General features: G+C 34.7%; 4 protein-coding genes across 4 annotated transcripts in view; 1 reads left to right on the top strand and 3 right to left on the bottom strand.

The window, feature by feature from the left end:
* The window catches only part of LOC125859587 (TNF receptor-associated factor homolog 1b-like), a 170,291-nt gene that overhangs the window by 149,389 nt on the left and 4,825 nt on the right, over positions 1-16,077 (bottom strand). The gene's annotated exons all lie outside the window — the stretch shown is intronic.
* On the top strand, positions 106-4,464 carry LOC125859594 (probable methyltransferase PMT3). The gene is made up of 8 exons (XM_049539375.1): positions 106-295; positions 1,497-1,930; positions 2,085-2,249; positions 2,356-2,538; positions 2,645-3,239; positions 3,372-3,484; positions 3,592-3,812; positions 4,100-4,464. The coding sequence occupies exons 2-8, from the start codon at positions 1,667-1,669 to the stop codon at positions 4,419-4,421; spliced, it is 1,863 nt and encodes a 620-aa protein (XP_049395332.1). The 5' UTR covers positions 106-295; positions 1,497-1,666; the 3' UTR covers positions 4,422-4,464.
* LOC125859598 (polyubiquitin 3-like) lies at positions 6,392-9,937 on the bottom strand. The gene is made up of 2 exons (XM_049539381.1): positions 9,818-9,937; positions 6,392-7,678 (listed from the first exon to the last, which is right to left on the bottom strand). Exons 1-2 carry the CDS (start codon positions 9,863-9,865, stop codon positions 6,518-6,520), a joined length of 1,209 nt encoding a protein of 402 aa, XP_049395338.1. The 5' UTR covers positions 9,866-9,937; the 3' UTR covers positions 6,392-6,517.
* On the bottom strand, positions 11,541-15,626 carry LOC125859591 (kinesin-like protein KIN-10A). The gene is given in 7 exon segments (XM_049539373.1): positions 11,541-11,773; positions 11,776-11,809; positions 11,811-13,016; positions 13,224-13,334; positions 13,470-13,577; positions 13,696-13,851; positions 14,855-15,626. Coding segments are annotated over 7 exon segments (2,310 nt in total). The 5' UTR covers positions 15,515-15,626; the 3' UTR covers positions 11,541-11,738.

Below are 16,077 nucleotides of genomic sequence, written 5' to 3'. Positions count from 1 at the left end.
AAATATTAACTCCGCTTTTTAATATGAAAATTTGGCAAAAGAGTCCCATTAGTTAACACTTTTCACACTTGAAAAAAAAAAAAAAACTTAGATCTAATCCACCGTCACTCTCTCTCTCCTTCCATTTATTTTCTGCAGAAAAAAACACACACACAGAGTCTCTCTCACTCTCTCTCATCATATCCATTCCCTTTTTATAGCAAGTTTTTTCCACACTTACATCTCCAGGAACCCATTTGCATTTTCTTTTGGTCCCATTATTGGGTTTCCCTCTCATTATTCCTAATTCAGATCTGTAAGTTTTCTACTTTTCTTTGATCTGATTCAATTTTTGGGTTACTCATTAATACTTTTTGTATCGTATACCCAATTTAGATAAATGAGTAATGAGTAATGCAACTTAAGTATACTTCCAAAGGGGGTCTTTTTTTGTGTGCTTAATTTCTTGTTTTGATCTCTGTTTTTTGTGAATGGTGGGCTTTTTTTTTAATATGTGATTCCAGATCTGTGTTTCTTTGTTTCATGTTTAGTGATTTATATATGTGCCCTTTTCATGTTTTTACAAAAAAAGAAAAAAAGTGTTTTTAGGCCTTGACATTATGTTATTAAGCTCTAAACCAAACTTGAATATAGTTAGTTGGTCTTTTCATACGAGAGACGGAGTCGAGATTTGAACTTTATGAGTAGTAAATTGTAGGATAGTGACTTGTTGCTTGGACACTTAATGAACTTCAAAAAAAATGCACTACTTTTGGAGTATCTGAGACACAGTTGTTGATATTTTTGAAATGTTTTAGCAATATAGCTGAAATCAGGTGTTAATGATTGTATTGTGAATTTAATTTTTGTGCATATTTAGTGAGTTTCTTAATACAAGTACAAGGCTTGAACTAAATCTACTGGATTTGGGTTCTAGTTACTCCCCTGCATCACACTATACATGTCTTGATGGACTTTTGCTTTTATCTTTTAGTACGCTTTTCTTTTCATAGACCATTTAATAGAGAGAATGTGATTAATTGTTCACATTAGGTTATGTGGTGTTCGTTAACATTTCCTTTCACTAATGATCTGCTCTTGGTTCACAAAATAGCTTATGGTTATAGAAAGTGGCGGAGCTAGGAATTTATACAAGGGGATTCAAAAATAATAATAATACTAGAATGTTACATTTGGGATTTTACGTGACCTAAAGCAAGTTTTGAATCCCTTTGCCAATGCACTAGGATCTTCTCTTATGTCAGGGGGATTATACAACCAGAAAATCTCGTTTTCTATTTGCATATTATAATTTTATGATGAAGGGGATTCAATTGAACCCCTTGTCTATACATAGCTCCATCCCAGGTTACAGACACGTGTATTCGAAAACTAAGTGATTCACACTCTGAACAGATCTGGAATAGCTGTGTGGTGACTGAAGCTTTTTCTTTCTTTTTTTTTCCGGCCTACACTACTGGATTAGTTTTTTATGGATAATGTATTCGATTTCACAGGTTGCTTCCTCAACATTGTAGATCAACTTTTCTCAAGAGTCTAAATTGTTTAATCTTCTTAGTCAGGATACTTGATTTTAATTGGTGCCTTATCTAGACAATTATGATATCAAAGAGCTGAAGTTGAAAAGAGAAAGTTAAGTTTTTCCACGGACACAAAAAAAACCCAAATGATGCGAGGGAGATCAGATGGAGCGCAAAAGAAGCGCTTGTGGACTTTTGTAGGTATTGGGGCTGTCTTGGTTGTTTTCCTTTACATGTATTTTGGATCCAAGAGCGGTGGTGAGTCTGCTCTTGAGTATGGCAGCCGTTCTTTGAGGAAATTGGGATCATCTTATTTGGGTGGGGATGATAACTCTGATCTCAGCAGCAGGCAAGAGGAGAAGTTTGGACTGGAAGATGGTGATGGTGGCATCGTCCCTAAGAGTTTTCCAGTAAGTTTTCTTTTCTCATTTCACAGCCCAATGTTATGTCACAAAGCTCTCCTCCAACCGCCAAGAGTGGCTAATTGGAGGAAAGGATGACTTGCTGCATTTGGTTGCTTCCTTTGTTTGCCTTCTTAATTTTGTACTGGTCTTTCATTTGAAGGTTTGTGATGATCGACATTCAGAATTAATTCCGTGTCTGGACAGACATCTCATTTATCAAATGAGATTAAAGTTGGATTTGTCACTGATGGAGCACTATGAAAGACATTGCCCCCTGCCAGAAAGACGTTTTAATTGTCTGATTCCTCCTCCTCCTGGATACAAGGTGAATAGGCTGAAGCTATAGTGAAGTTAATCAGGACATATTTCCAAATTTACTAGTAGTTTTTTTCCGACACTTGTATCATTTGCTCATTTATATGCTGCTATAGGTGCCAATTAAGTGGCCAAGAAGTAGAGATGAAGTTTGGAAATTGAACATCCCTCATACACACCTTGCAAATGAGAAATCTGACCAGAACTGGATGGTTGTTAAGGGTGAAAAGATAGTATTTCCTGGTGGAGGCACTCACTTTCACTATGGAGCAGATAAGTACATTGCGCTAATTGCAAATGTAAGGACTTTTTTCCTCTTTCTCACATATTGCAGAAATGTCAAAAAAGGGAACCTAGTAATATATGAAATGTTAAACTTTATCATACCTGTAATCATGATTGCAGATGCTGAACTTTACAAACGATAACTTGAATGATGAGGGAAGGATACGGACAGTTTTTGATGTTGGTTGCGGTGTGGCTAGTTTTGGTGGTTATCTTCTATCCTCTGATATTATAGCAATGTCATTGGCACCAAATGATGTGCATCAGAATCAAATACAGTTTGCTTTAGAGAGAGGAATTCCTGCATACCTTGGTGTCCTTGGAACGAAAAGGCTTCCTTATCCAAGCAGGTCATTTGAATTTTCTCACTGTTCTCGTTGTAGGATTGATTGGCTTCAAAGGGATGGAATCCTTCTCCTTGAGCTCGATAGGGTACTTAGACCTGGAGGCTATTTTGCATACTCATCCCCTGAAGCATATGCACAGGATGAAGAGGATTTAAGAATATGGAGAGAGATGAGTACACTTGTTGAACGCATGTGCTGGAGAATTGCAGCGAAAAAGAACCAAACTGTCATTTGGCAAAAACCTCTAAACAATGATTGTTACATGGAAAGACCTCCTGGTACACAACCACCACTCTGTCGATCTGATAATGATCCAGATGCCGTTTGGGGTGTGAATATGGAGGCATGCATAACACCTTATTCTGAACGTAAGTGCTTGCCTCTTGTCTGTCTTATCAAATAGATGCATTTTTGTTGAGTGAAGGTTATAAGAAACTTGAAAGTTGCTTACTGTTAATTTTCCTCGAAACCTTACTTCCTTATTGTCATCATTCTCTCAGATGACCACAAAGTCGGTGGAAGTGGACTGGCTCCTTGGCCAGCTCGATTAAGTAGTCCTCCTCCCCGTCTTGCTGATTTTGGGTATTCGAATGAAATGTTTGAAAAGGACACGGTAATTTGTTTTAGTAATATTGGTCAACTTATGCCATTTGATTCAGCACGAGCTTAAGTGCTCCATTACAAACTTAATGACTCCTTGCGTTCTTGGCTTATTAACAGGAGACTTGGAGGCAGAGGGTTGACCAATATTGGAGTCTGTTAAGTCCAAAGATTTCATCAGACACCTTGAGAAATATCATGGACATGAAGGCTAACTTGGGGTCATTTGCTGCTGCTTTGAAGGACAAAAACGTATGGGTCATGAACGTTGTACCCAAAGATGGACCCAACACTCTCAAGATTGTATACGACCGAGGCTTGATTGGCACAACTCATGACTGGTAGGTGGATAATCTTTCCTACTTTGTATAACCATGTTAGTCTGCTAGTTCGGCTTTGTGGCATAAATCTTTCACCTTTAGGACATTGAACTGAGCATATTTATAAACACCTTAGTTTTTCTAGCCATTATGAAACTAATGTAGCTGTGCATTGTTATTCAAGTCTTTTCATGGTTGAGGAGCTCGGACATGAGTTATCGGTCTTATATTTTCCCCAGTAGAACATGATCATAGCCAAGGTGAATGTTCATTTGTAACATTAGTTGCACTTACACTCTTTTGTGCAGGTGTGAAGCATTCTCAACATATCCCAGGACCTATGATTTGCTCCATGCATGGACAGTCTTCTCTGATGCTGAGAAGAAAGGTTGCAGTGGTGAAGACTTGTTACTCGAGATTGATCGTATACTAAGGCCTACAGGTTTCATTATCATCCGTGATAAACAACATGTTATCGAATTCGTAAAGAAGCATTTATCAGCATTGCACTGGGAAGCAGTTGGATCAACTGATTCCACCTCGGATCCCGAGCAGGACAACGATGAGGTCGTTTTCGTCGTGCAAAAGAAACTGTGGCTCACAAGTGGAAGCATCAGAGATACAGAATAGACAGCAGAATTTGTAACACATTTTGCTAATTCATTTTCTCTCTGCCCTTTAGGTTAAAGAAAAAAAAAATGTATGCCCTAAATGTCAGTTTGATTTTGTATTTGCGTGATATTTATTTCTCTTTTTACTCCCTACGCATTTTTATGTAAGTTTACAAACTGATAGACTACATAATGTATCCATAGGCTATTTTTTTTATATATAATCTAGCTGTTAAGGGTATTATATTATATTAATGTTTTTTAATATTTGATCATTTTGAGTTGCAAATTCTCGTGGAAGGTATAAATGATTACTTTTGTTCTTTCTCATTAATTATTTTTATTTTTAGTTTATTTTTTTTCTTCATATTATCATTTGTAAGAGATACCATTTTGTAATATTTTTATTATCACAAATAGTGTATATTTATCTTTTTAATTAATAAATTTATTAAATTGATATAACTTAATGTAAACATTGGTGGTTTTTTTTACGTGAACGCTTATGTAACACCACCCAAACTACTAATTAGATCACATCATAATTAAATATCCATTATGAATCATCACAATCTCCAATATGTACAATCAACCAATTACTGAAAAATCATAAATTAGTGATCAATGATTTGCAAGATTCATTGCCTTTAGTATGCAAAATCACAAGAGAAAGATATTGTTACTTATAAATATTTCCACTTTTAAAAAACTAAAATAAGGTATTGTAATCATTTATTTTCCAATTTTACTTGACTATTTCAAGGAGATATATAATTAATACAATTTCCTTTTTAGGCGTGTCAAAATCTTAAATGAAAGATATTATACTATCCAAACATGTACCATAAAAATGAACAATACAAAAGGAAAACTAAACAACCAAGATAAGAGAAATACCAAAACGGCGATAGCAAACATTACCCTCGCTCAGAACAGAAGAGGCAATACTTCAGAGTGTGCCTATGAAACCCCCTCTTTCCAAATCCCAAAATTTCATGAACTTTCTACCAATAATTTATCTATTGCTACTACTACAATCATCAAGTATTGTAAAATCAGAAATTTGGTCATGGCAAGTGATTAATGATTTGAAAGATCCATTAATTTTAGTGTGCAATTCACAAGACAAAGATGTTCCACAAACAACACTTCAACCAAATTCTCATATAAAATGGAATGTTGATGTTAATATTAAACCAACATTAGCAAGTTGTGACATGCACACTTCTGATTTCAGCAAGAAAGGCTTTTTCTATATCTTTGATTATGACAATTATAATGCTGTGTGTAACAAAGGGCATTTGTGTAGTTGGCATGCTAGGCCAGATGGATTGTATCTCTTTTCTGGTGGAAAACTTGATTTCTATTTTAGTTGGAGCTAAATTTTATTTTATGTTTGGGAAATTCACAGCCTATGTCTTTCGGGTGAGCACTCTGTGGTGAGTACTTTGTGGTAACCTGAGTATTGTTCATTATAGTGGTTGGAATTGAAGTTAATTGATGCTTTTATGTTAATGAATTTTTGTTTTTTCTAATAGTAATGGATTCATATACAAGAATTTAGTATTTTTCTCTATTTTTTGTGAGCATTAGTTAGCCTATGAATATTTTGTAAATATGTTTGTCTGAAACGTTGTGACTATAATTTTTGTAGTAGGTATCTCGTGGAATTAGTCGAGGTACACACATGCTAGCCTAAACACTATGGTTATTAAAAAAAAAAGAGTATTGGGAAGGTCGTGTTTACACAGACCTTACCTCAACCTTGTGAAGGTAGAAAGACTGCTTCCGAAAGATCTTCGGCTCAACTAAAATATATCAAAACATGTTTGGAGCGGTAATACAACAATGAAGAAACAAAGAAAAAAGGGAAATGAACAATATCGATAACAAATAATGAATAAAAATATGCTAACTGAAGCAAAGAAAACAACAGATAACACTAAAATGAAATACCATTGCATTGGTTTTCAATTTCAAAATCATCTAAAGATCTAAAACAAAACAACTTCAACCCCTTCCAAATATCAACATATTTGTAACCAAACCAAAAAAATGCAGCAAAAACAGACACTTTCTGTCTTTATATACTACATAACTAAGTTGTCTGAACAATCAGCAAAGGATTCCTAACTCTGTTTTCTTTGTAATTCCATACTTACCAAGACAACATAAGTCGTTCAAAAGCTTGCCGCGTAGATATAGTTCCTTCACATTTAGTTTTAAGTCGTACTTGATCAACGTCTTCAAATGAGCAACGGATGTAAATCTGGAAACCACACCTTTAATCTTACGTAAACTTGTCTGGTGGTAACACCTCATGTTAGATTCCGGTTGGTAACGCATAAAATAAGGTAATGATCCTTCATAGATGTTTGCAGGAGGGGGAAGTCGTATATCAAAGATGATATTCGATTCCCTTGTAACATTGTAGCTAGCTAAATCACGGTGATCTAACAGACATTTTCCCCCATAGATAAGTTTTTGCAGATGAACCGGTATTTTTAGCTTCTTTAGAATCATGAGCTTCACATTCCTGATCAACTCGTGCCTGTGCACGTCTAGTGCAGTACTTCCATCACCCGTATTGATAAAGATCTGCATTGTTCTACACTTTACCAGTATGACGGACTCTTCGTTGATATCACACTGATATAATGTCTTTGAATCTTCCAATTTCTGTCTTCCCAAAAACAGATCCATAGAATTTTTTGGGTAGCCAACTCTGCTCTCTAAACTTCTTTTCATGTCGCGAACAGTTAAGGCAGCCTTGACTTCTATCTTTACAATTTTCTCCCATGGCATTACCATGGAAATAAGAAACTTGTCTCTCGGATACAAGACCATATGAAGCGTTGATCCACCATCAATTTTGTAAAAAGCAAAAGTTTTGTCATCATCAAGAAACCTTCCATCATGAATAAGAGAAAATTCTGTAGATTCTACTCCTTCACTGGCCCCAATCATATATTTGACATCCTGGATAGTATCGGAAATCCTTGAACTCACTGTAATTGCATCAATACCGTAAGGTCTCTTCACAAAAAATATCCTCGAGACTGAATTGTCGATAGAAGCTTGAAGGAGGGAGTTTTTGGTAATGCCATAATCGACTAGCTTTAGTTCGTCTGCTAACTCAACTCCTTTTGAAACTAGATGCTGAAGATATTCTGGTATGCCTTCCTTATCATGTAATAAAGATTTGATGTTTCCGATACTATCTGATTCCTTAACTCTTAAAGCAACTGTTTTATTGATCTTCAAGTATATAGTCATCTGCAAGAAGATAAACAAACGCAAAATGTGTATATATTGCTGCAAATATCGGTACTTAACATGTGTTAACTTAACAATCATAAACACCAGCAAAAGGAAACACTCTTAATCATGTCGTCAACAATACAATTGTATCTTCCCTAAGAAAGTTCAAAATCCTATGCCACTCAACTGTACAACATCTATCGTGCTTAGGCCCCTTGTTTCCGTACCTAATGAAAGAGTCCACGGCCTGCCTCTCCTCTCTAGTAGGTGATTCATTACTGAAGTGAAGGAAAGGCTAGATCAATCAAAGGGGATACTATGAGCCCTCTACCCCACACATGTAACCAACTAGCATGGTTCACTAGTTCCACCGACTAGCTATGATGCTCGGACTCTTCAAAAATGTCAATTGGTGCAGATTCTCCAAAAAGTAGTGTAATTCTGGAGAATCTGACACAAGTGTGGCATCAAAAGTGAAAAATCTGCACAACTTATCCGACTAGACCAAAAGAGTGATTCAGTAAATAGATAAGTGTGCTTGAAGTGGGTTGTGTGATGTCCCTATTTGGTTGGGCCCTACCGTCATGGCATAAACGCCCTCTTGCTACCCATATGTGAGCGTAAGGCGTCGTCTCGGCCTTTTCTAACCAAGATCACTCCTAAATCAAATACATATCAAATACATAACATGTGATCCAACTTATCGAAGATGAGATTCAAGAATCAACATAGTGATTTACAAAATAAATAATTATATATATATATATATATATATATATATATATATATATACTAGTCCTGGACACGTGCTTTGCACGTGAGTCCTGTGAAAGGTATGAATTACTGTCAAAATCATATTTTAATCAGTATCACAAGCTATTCAAAAAAAATATAATTTAAAATAGATGAACAATCAACGTATTCAAATAACTTCTTTATTGTATGTCAAATGATTAGACATTTGATGAACCTGCAAAATTTAGTTTGGTAACTAAAATAATGAGTTACATTTTTATATTATTAGGTCCAAACATATGATATATTAGTATGTGCAAAAATGAATAACAAAAATGATTAATGTTCTCATTTAAATGCACAATAAGAAAATTTCCACATATACCTTAAATTGATATCTATACTTCAAGTCTAACACCCATACAATTCTAAATGCTTCATGGAAGAAAAATTCTATAATGGAGAAAGAAAGCAAGAACGAAAAGTTGAGGATATTGCAAAGAAAGTCCTCATGTCCTGGAAAGAAAACTTTGTTATTGTTAGAGACAACATATCAACATAAGACTGTTCATTGTTTAATACTACACAAGTATTAAATTTACTCTCTTTTTTTCCACTGCCATTTTTTCTTCTTGATTACCAATTTTCAGCATTTTTTTGGCTATCCTCACTTGCAACTTCTAACTCTCTTATTTCTCATGTTGAATTGTGCAATTTTCTTAATTCGATTTCCTATTGTGACCTTCCATCTTTGTAAGGTAGTTCATAAATAGCATTAGAAAATGACCCTTTAAATTCAAATTTTAATTCTGAAATTAATTTCTATATTAAAGTGATGAATGACTTTCCATATCATAACTTTTCAAATTCTTCTATTATGAGATCTATGATTACGATTAAAAGCAACATCAATGTACTCATTTATCAAGAAAATGATAATTTAATTATTAAAGGGCTTGAGGACTTCAAATTCTACCATTATGTAATTAAAATATTTATATTTAATCAAATTTTAATTTAGTAGAGGGGCAATATAGTAATTCAACTTTTCACTTTGGAGCTTAATAATAATAATAATAATAATAATAATATATATATATATATATATATATTAGCTATATTCATGTTGAAATTATTGTGATCCATTGAATGAGATCTGTCGAACCCATTGACAATATGTTATATCAAATTTATATCTTAGATCCACCTCTTCCTGATCATACACTCATTCTCACAAAATCCTGAATCCGCCTCGGAGAGCTCGAAATGTTAAAATTGTGGCAAATAAGATCTCACACCCTACCCTATCCTACCAACCCACCCCTCACATTCATGCCCAGCACTACCAAAAACACAAAATCCATCACTAGAAAAATTGAATAACAAACAAAAAAAATAATATAAATTTAGAATTCTTACCTCCTTTTCTTCTTCATTAATTCTCATGTTTTTCATGCTTTGCTCCATTGAACCTTTCCAAGGCCTTGAATAATCCCTTGAGTTATTAGTGTTTTTATAGAGTGTACTCCAACTTTTGGGGGTGGAACAAGTCTAACAAAATTAGGCAATGAAAATAGAATCAGTCCAGCCTATTTACATAAAATTAACCTATGAAAATATAATTAGTCTAATCCATTTAGATTTAAATGTAACGGGTCAATGACACTTATGCCCGTCATAAAAAAACTAAATAAATGTAAGAGGGACGAAAATATATATATTTATGTATTATAATATTCCCAAGTTATGCCCCTCGCAGGACTTCGGTTTCTAAAGAACTTATGGCTAGGAGTGTTCATGGTTTGGTTATTAGTTTATAAAACCAAAACCAAACCAATTTAGTTGTTTGTTTAATTTCTAAAATCAAACAAACCAAACGGAAAAAAACATCCCTCAACTATACTCTATGTTTAAACCACATCCTTGCGATATCACAATGAACAAAAAACATCCCTCAATTATCTTAAAAATGGCAAGAGTCATCCTTTAATTAGTTTTTGTCAAAAAAACTAATGGTTGATCAACCTACAAATCCCCTATTTTGTTTGCTCCCATTCTTCTCTTAGCTTATAGTAGTAATAGATAATCCTAACTAAATTGAATGAGCTAGGAAGAGAGGTTTGCATCCTCAACTTCACAGTAGCATCCAGGATGTCCCGTACAAAGTGAGCAAAATATTTCAAGTAAAATATTTTTTGCTCTATATAATTACTGTTCAGATAAGCAACAAAATATTATAAGAAAAAAATGTATAATTTTCTCTTTATTTCCTAGACAAGGAGGGAATTTAAAGTATGAAGGTAGTCTATTTTTATTTTATTTTTGTTGATAAACACTAGTTACTGTATTTTTAAAAATATAAAAGTAAGATATTTAGATATTACATAAAAAAAATATTTTTTTATTCCAATTTATGTGACCTTTTTGCTTCTTAAGATACAAACTATGTGAACTTTTTATAAATATTTTACTATGTATTTTTCATCATATTCACGTGAGAAGAATTACAACTTTAATATGTGAAAAACGCCACATATTTATCCATAGTTAATTCTAGCTTCATTTACATGAAAGGAAATGAAATTAACCATTAGTTTCTATCAAGAAAAAAGATGGAAGGGTGAATCTGGCCATTTTTAGGATAGTTAAGGGATGTTTTTTGCTCATTGTGGTAGTAAAAGGATGTTGTTTAAATTTAGAGTATATTTGAGGGATGTTTTTAGCCAAAAACTCCAGTTTGATCACTATCGATTTGGTTCGATTTTTTGATTTTTTCTATTTGAAAGTAATAATTTTTTTGAGGACATAACTTATAAGTCACTTTTTTAATGTTGCTTTGATGGAGTTTTTGGTGAGTTTTGGTCCACTTTTTATGGTTATTTTAATGCAATTTTTATCCTTGTATGCTTATTTAATTGTAGTTTAATTATGATTGTTTAGCAATCAAATCCTATATATTAAAAAAAATAATACATTAAGATTAAAATGCTTCCAAAATATCTTCCACCAAGTGGAAAACATTCCAATTCTATCATATTATATATGCATGCTGTAGATTTATCAAGTTTTTGCATATTTTGGACAAGGCTAAAAATAAATTGTAGAAAATAATTAATCTTTTGTGGACATTGCAAATGCCTATAACAAAAGTTCTATAAAAAAATGTATAGAAGTTAAATAAGGTGGAGTGTATGTTCGTAAACAAACAACTTTTTCTCAGAAAGAATACAATGCCTATTATCTTTAATACAACAAACGATACAAACAATAACAAATCATCTCAGGATAAGTAATCCAAGATAAATAGTCTCAGCACAACTAATCCCATCATAACTTGTCTTCAAACCAAACTACCCGTTAGTGTAGTGATAATTTTGGATTCTCCTTTGATGCAGCTTCCCATTTCAACTCCTAAATTCGGGTTGAAGTTCTCCTTTGAATCATTTATTTTCTCAGTAGAGAAATTATGATTTTTTGTTATAGGTGAATCCTCTACAATCTCTTTAACTGGAGGTGATTTCGATTCAGTGTCTTTAACTCTCTTTTCTGCAGGCACTGAGGGGGTAGTACATTGCTGAGAGAGTTCTCTAGAATTTCCGCAGAGTTTGAATATATTTTGAATTAGCTCTTTTCTGGAAGGGGCTGTGTTGTCACTAGAAAGATCATCGGAACGATCTTCTACTGTACTTACATTGTCAGAACATATCGTCTTTTCCTCAATAACCTCTTTTTGCACCTCCTCGACGTAAGGATTCTCTTTATCCCCTTCACTGTCGTTACCTTCTTCTTCCTCCTCGAACACAGTGCTCAAGAATGATTTGTTGGTGAAATGTTGCAATAAGATAGAAGGATCTTCAATTTCTCTTGCATTGCTTATGCTAGGATAGCCCAAGATTGCCTGAACTGTGTTACTTTCTGCTTTCTTTCCACAGTCCATATCAATGGATCTGTCCAAATCCATAGATTTCACCATTCCCGCGTCTTCAGAGTACATCTCCAGTAGCCTTTTCCCAAAGCTGTTCTCCTCCACTTCTGTTGATCTGCTGCCAACCCTTGAATGCCAAAGCTCGGACTCAATCTCCTCCAACCGCCTTCTAAGCATTTCAAACTCTTGTTGCTGTTGGAACATTCTTTCTTCCATTTTCCTCCTTTCCGTCTCTACGAATTCATTTGCCGTTTTCTGACATTGTTGGATCTTATATTCAAATTCATGTTGCAACATTTGAGTTCGCTCGTTTACTTTAACAATGATATCCTCCTCAGTTGTCTCCACCCCTCCTTGTGCTACTACTAGTTCAAGTTTAGACCTTAATGTAGCAATTTCTTCTTCTTTCTTTATAAGCTTTCTCTTAGCTTCATTACACTCTTTCTCTTTGAGCTTGTTCTCAATCTGAAGCTTGTAGATAAACTGATCCATAGCTGCAATTCTCGACCCCAAAATAACCGCTGATGAAGAATCTTCTGCACCTTTCTCCTTCAACGGCATATGAGGGCCACGGACAATGCATTTTGCTTTAGCACCATACTCTAGAGTAGAGATAGTTTTATGGAGCTCTTTAGGATCCGGGCTGGCACACAGTATCATGAGAATTTTGGACTTGTCATCCTCAAAGGAATCCTACACGAAATAGTTGAATCAATTTCTTACAACCACTGGTATTATTCCCATACTGTCTGTGGCTATGTTGCTCGGGTCCTTAAAAAATGAGGCTGGGTGCGTGTAGGATCCTCCAAATGTTATTCATTTATGGACGATCCAATACAGGTGCGGCAACATTTTTGGAGGATCAGAGCAACATAAATCTGTGATGTGCACGAGACATACCTGTAAGAGCATAGTTAACTTGCTGTCTCGGAAAGGCACGTGGGAATCACCGTTAGCAATGGACTCAACCACCCTTTTCAGTGCACTGTTTCCCTGATTGATCTTTGCAGTCTGCATAATTTGATTGTCAGATACTAGTAGGAGATAAATGCAACAGGAGTTATTCATACATTTCAAATTACCATTCAGAGGAAATCCGATAACAAACTTCAAAGAAGTGAGGTAAGTAAAAATGTGAAACTTTACCTGCATTTTTGCATCCAGACCAGTTTGACCAGCTTGTTCTATATTCTCAGAACCAGCCATGTCGACAAGCATTAACCGCCCTCCAACCGTTGGAACATCAATAATCATCTGCAACAACATTTAGCTTCCTTTATAAAAGATGAAGACAGATATCCTTGCTGAAAACAGAAAATAAATGAACTTCTTTCCATTTAAACATTGTTTAACGTATATTCAGAATTGATACCATGCAGTGGCTCCGAGAGCTCCGCTCATTGCACAAAGTGCTTTTCACTGTTCTTCTCTTCTCCACTTTCTGGATCTCCTTTGATATCTTTGTAGCCTCAGTACCGGAAATAAAAGTTGCATTTTTTGCCTTTTTACCAATAACTTCAAGTCTCACCTGCAAAGGTAAAACACAGGGCCAGCATTATACAGAGAAATACATAGTACATAGTACTAGCTTTCTCATTTTCGAATTTGACATTCTTAGCCTAAGCCATCTCCAGCCCACTTTTAGCATATCCTAAATTCTGACTTGTGTAGTTGTGTTAGGCTTACAGATCAATAATGACAAGATCAATGGTGCTATGGCAAAAATATGTACCAAGGAATTAGGCAAAGTACTATAAAACATTGTCAGTTCAAGAATTAAGTGAAGTCCTTTAAATCATTAGCATTCAGTACTTAATGACAACATTGTCGATTGAAAGTCAAGTATCGATATGTGTATAACACATAATAAGGTCAAAATGCAAAGTCAATTCATCTGAGGAGAGATATTACATATACATCATAAGTGAGAAAATGTTGTGAAAATATAAAAAGAGTCAAAATGTGTATAGATGCCAAATGAGAATCACTTTTAACAGAGAAAACATTGATTAGGCTGTTAATTTTCCAAGTATACCAACCAAGTAGTCCGTCTATTCCGCCACTTGAGAGAAACTAAATCATTTTCTAAAATGTGCTCAATACAACAACAACAACCTCAATACTCACTTGCCATGTTTTCCCGTTTAAGATCGACTCATGTCTAAACGTGCTCTCTATGGATAGATACCAAGAAGTCTATTCCATCAATTGAGAGAAACTAGAGCATTTTCATAAACGTGCTGAATACAATAACAACAATGTCTCAATCCCAAACAAGTTGGCAGCTATATGAATCCTCACTAACCATGTTTCCCCATTTAAGCTCAACTCATGTCTAAACATGCTCAATATGGATAAACATCAAGTTTACCAAGTAGTTAACATCAATTAAGAGAAATTAGAGCCTTTTCCTAAACATGCTCAATACTACAACAACAACTACAACAAATACTAGAAGTGTAAAATGAACTATATTTTGAAAGATCAATGCATCAATCAGAACAAAAGGTGTAAAAAAATCAAATCTTTACCTTAGAAGAACTCCCTTTAGACCATCCAAAACCAAACCCTCCACCATTATTTGTTGACAACAAATCATATAATTCCTCATTATATATCTCCAAAACAGTAACTTGCACAAATGTTCCAACACTAATTTTCTCATTATTCTCATCATTTTCTTCAATCCCATCACCTAATATATCCCTCAAGGACCTATACACAATCCCAGGTTGCTTAGAACTCCCAAACATGTTATAACTTTTTCCAGCCCCCGTCGGTCCATACATCATAACAGTACATTTATCTCCCAATTTCACTCCATTAATCCTCGACTGCACAAACTTCTTGTAAAACTCATCAATATCCTCCTCTTCAGACAATGACACACCATCAAAGCTAAAATCCCTATATCCTCCATCAGTTTTCACTCTTAACGTCTCGCGATCAGGATTCACCTGTAACGACGATAAAGGCTTCTCTTTCCTATCCGGGTAATCACGAATTCTTCCTATAACTTCAATAGGATGCTCTGCTGCTGCTGCTGCTGCAACAGGGGCTACAGAATTCGGTTTTGCTGTGGTGAAATTCAATCTGTGTTTTGCTTGTGGTGTTCTTGAATTGGGTATCTGGGTAAGATTTAACTTTGAAAATGGAGTTGGGGTTCTCTGGTTTTTAGGTGTCGGCGCCATTGGAGACCAAAACTGCTTAAATTCAAGAAACCCCAAATCAAGATTCAATCTTTTTGCTCTTCTCAGAACTGGAAACAGTTGATTTTGCAGAAAATTTCAAGATTGAAGATTGGGAATTTGTCTGAGCTAAGAAAATGGAAAAGGGGGAAAGTGAAAGAACACAAAAAGTTCGTATTTTTATTTTTTTTATGTTTTTGAAGTGTTTAACGTTAGATTGGTAACGGCTAGTTTAGTATGTTTGTGAAAACTCCTTGTGATGTTAATAGCTGTAAAGCGTCGATCTATTAAAGTGGGCCAAAGGCTGATGTTAAATTTACGAGTGAACTTGACGTAAATTATTTATTTCGTCTTTAAACTAACTAATTGAACTTACATACACGTCGATTTATTTCATGACATAGCAAGTGGTCTCAAATTTTTGTAGGAGCATGACCTCTTGATAAAAAGACAAGAGAAGTGTTGAAAACACCCCTAAAAGTATACCTGAATAATTAAAAAAAACTTAATAATTCAGGTTTTTTTTTTACTATTATCTCAAAAAAAAGATCTTAACTTTAATATAC

Source organism: Solanum stenotomum, chromosome 3 (assembly GCF_019186545.1).
Source record: "Solanum stenotomum isolate F172 chromosome 3, ASM1918654v1, whole genome shotgun sequence".
Lineage (NCBI taxonomy): Eukaryota > Viridiplantae > Streptophyta > Magnoliopsida > Solanales > Solanaceae > Solanum > Solanum stenotomum.
This window is presented reverse-complemented; position numbering and strand designations above follow the sequence as displayed.

Excerpts from the sequence above, each read along its gene's own strand:
- LOC125859594 (XM_049539375.1), top strand. The coding sequence starts at position 1,667 with ATGATGCGAGGGAGATCAGATGGAGCGCAAAAGAAGCGCTTGTGGACT. Across the intron at positions 2,539-2,644 it reads ACATTGCGCTAATTGCAAAT|ATGCTGAACTTTACAAACGA; the intron begins GTAAGGACTTTT and ends TCATGATTGCAG. Across the intron at positions 3,240-3,371 it reads CATAACACCTTATTCTGAAC|ATGACCACAAAGTCGGTGGA; the intron begins GTAAGTGCTTGC and ends TCATTCTCTCAG.
- LOC125859598 (XM_049539381.1), bottom strand. The coding sequence starts at position 9,865 with ATGGAGCAAAGCATGAAAAACATGAGAATTAATGAAGAAGAAAAGGAG. Across the intron at positions 7,679-9,817 it reads TTAATGAAGAAGAAAAGGAG|ATGACTATATACTTGAAGAT; the intron begins GTAAGAATTCTA and ends ATCTTCTTGCAG.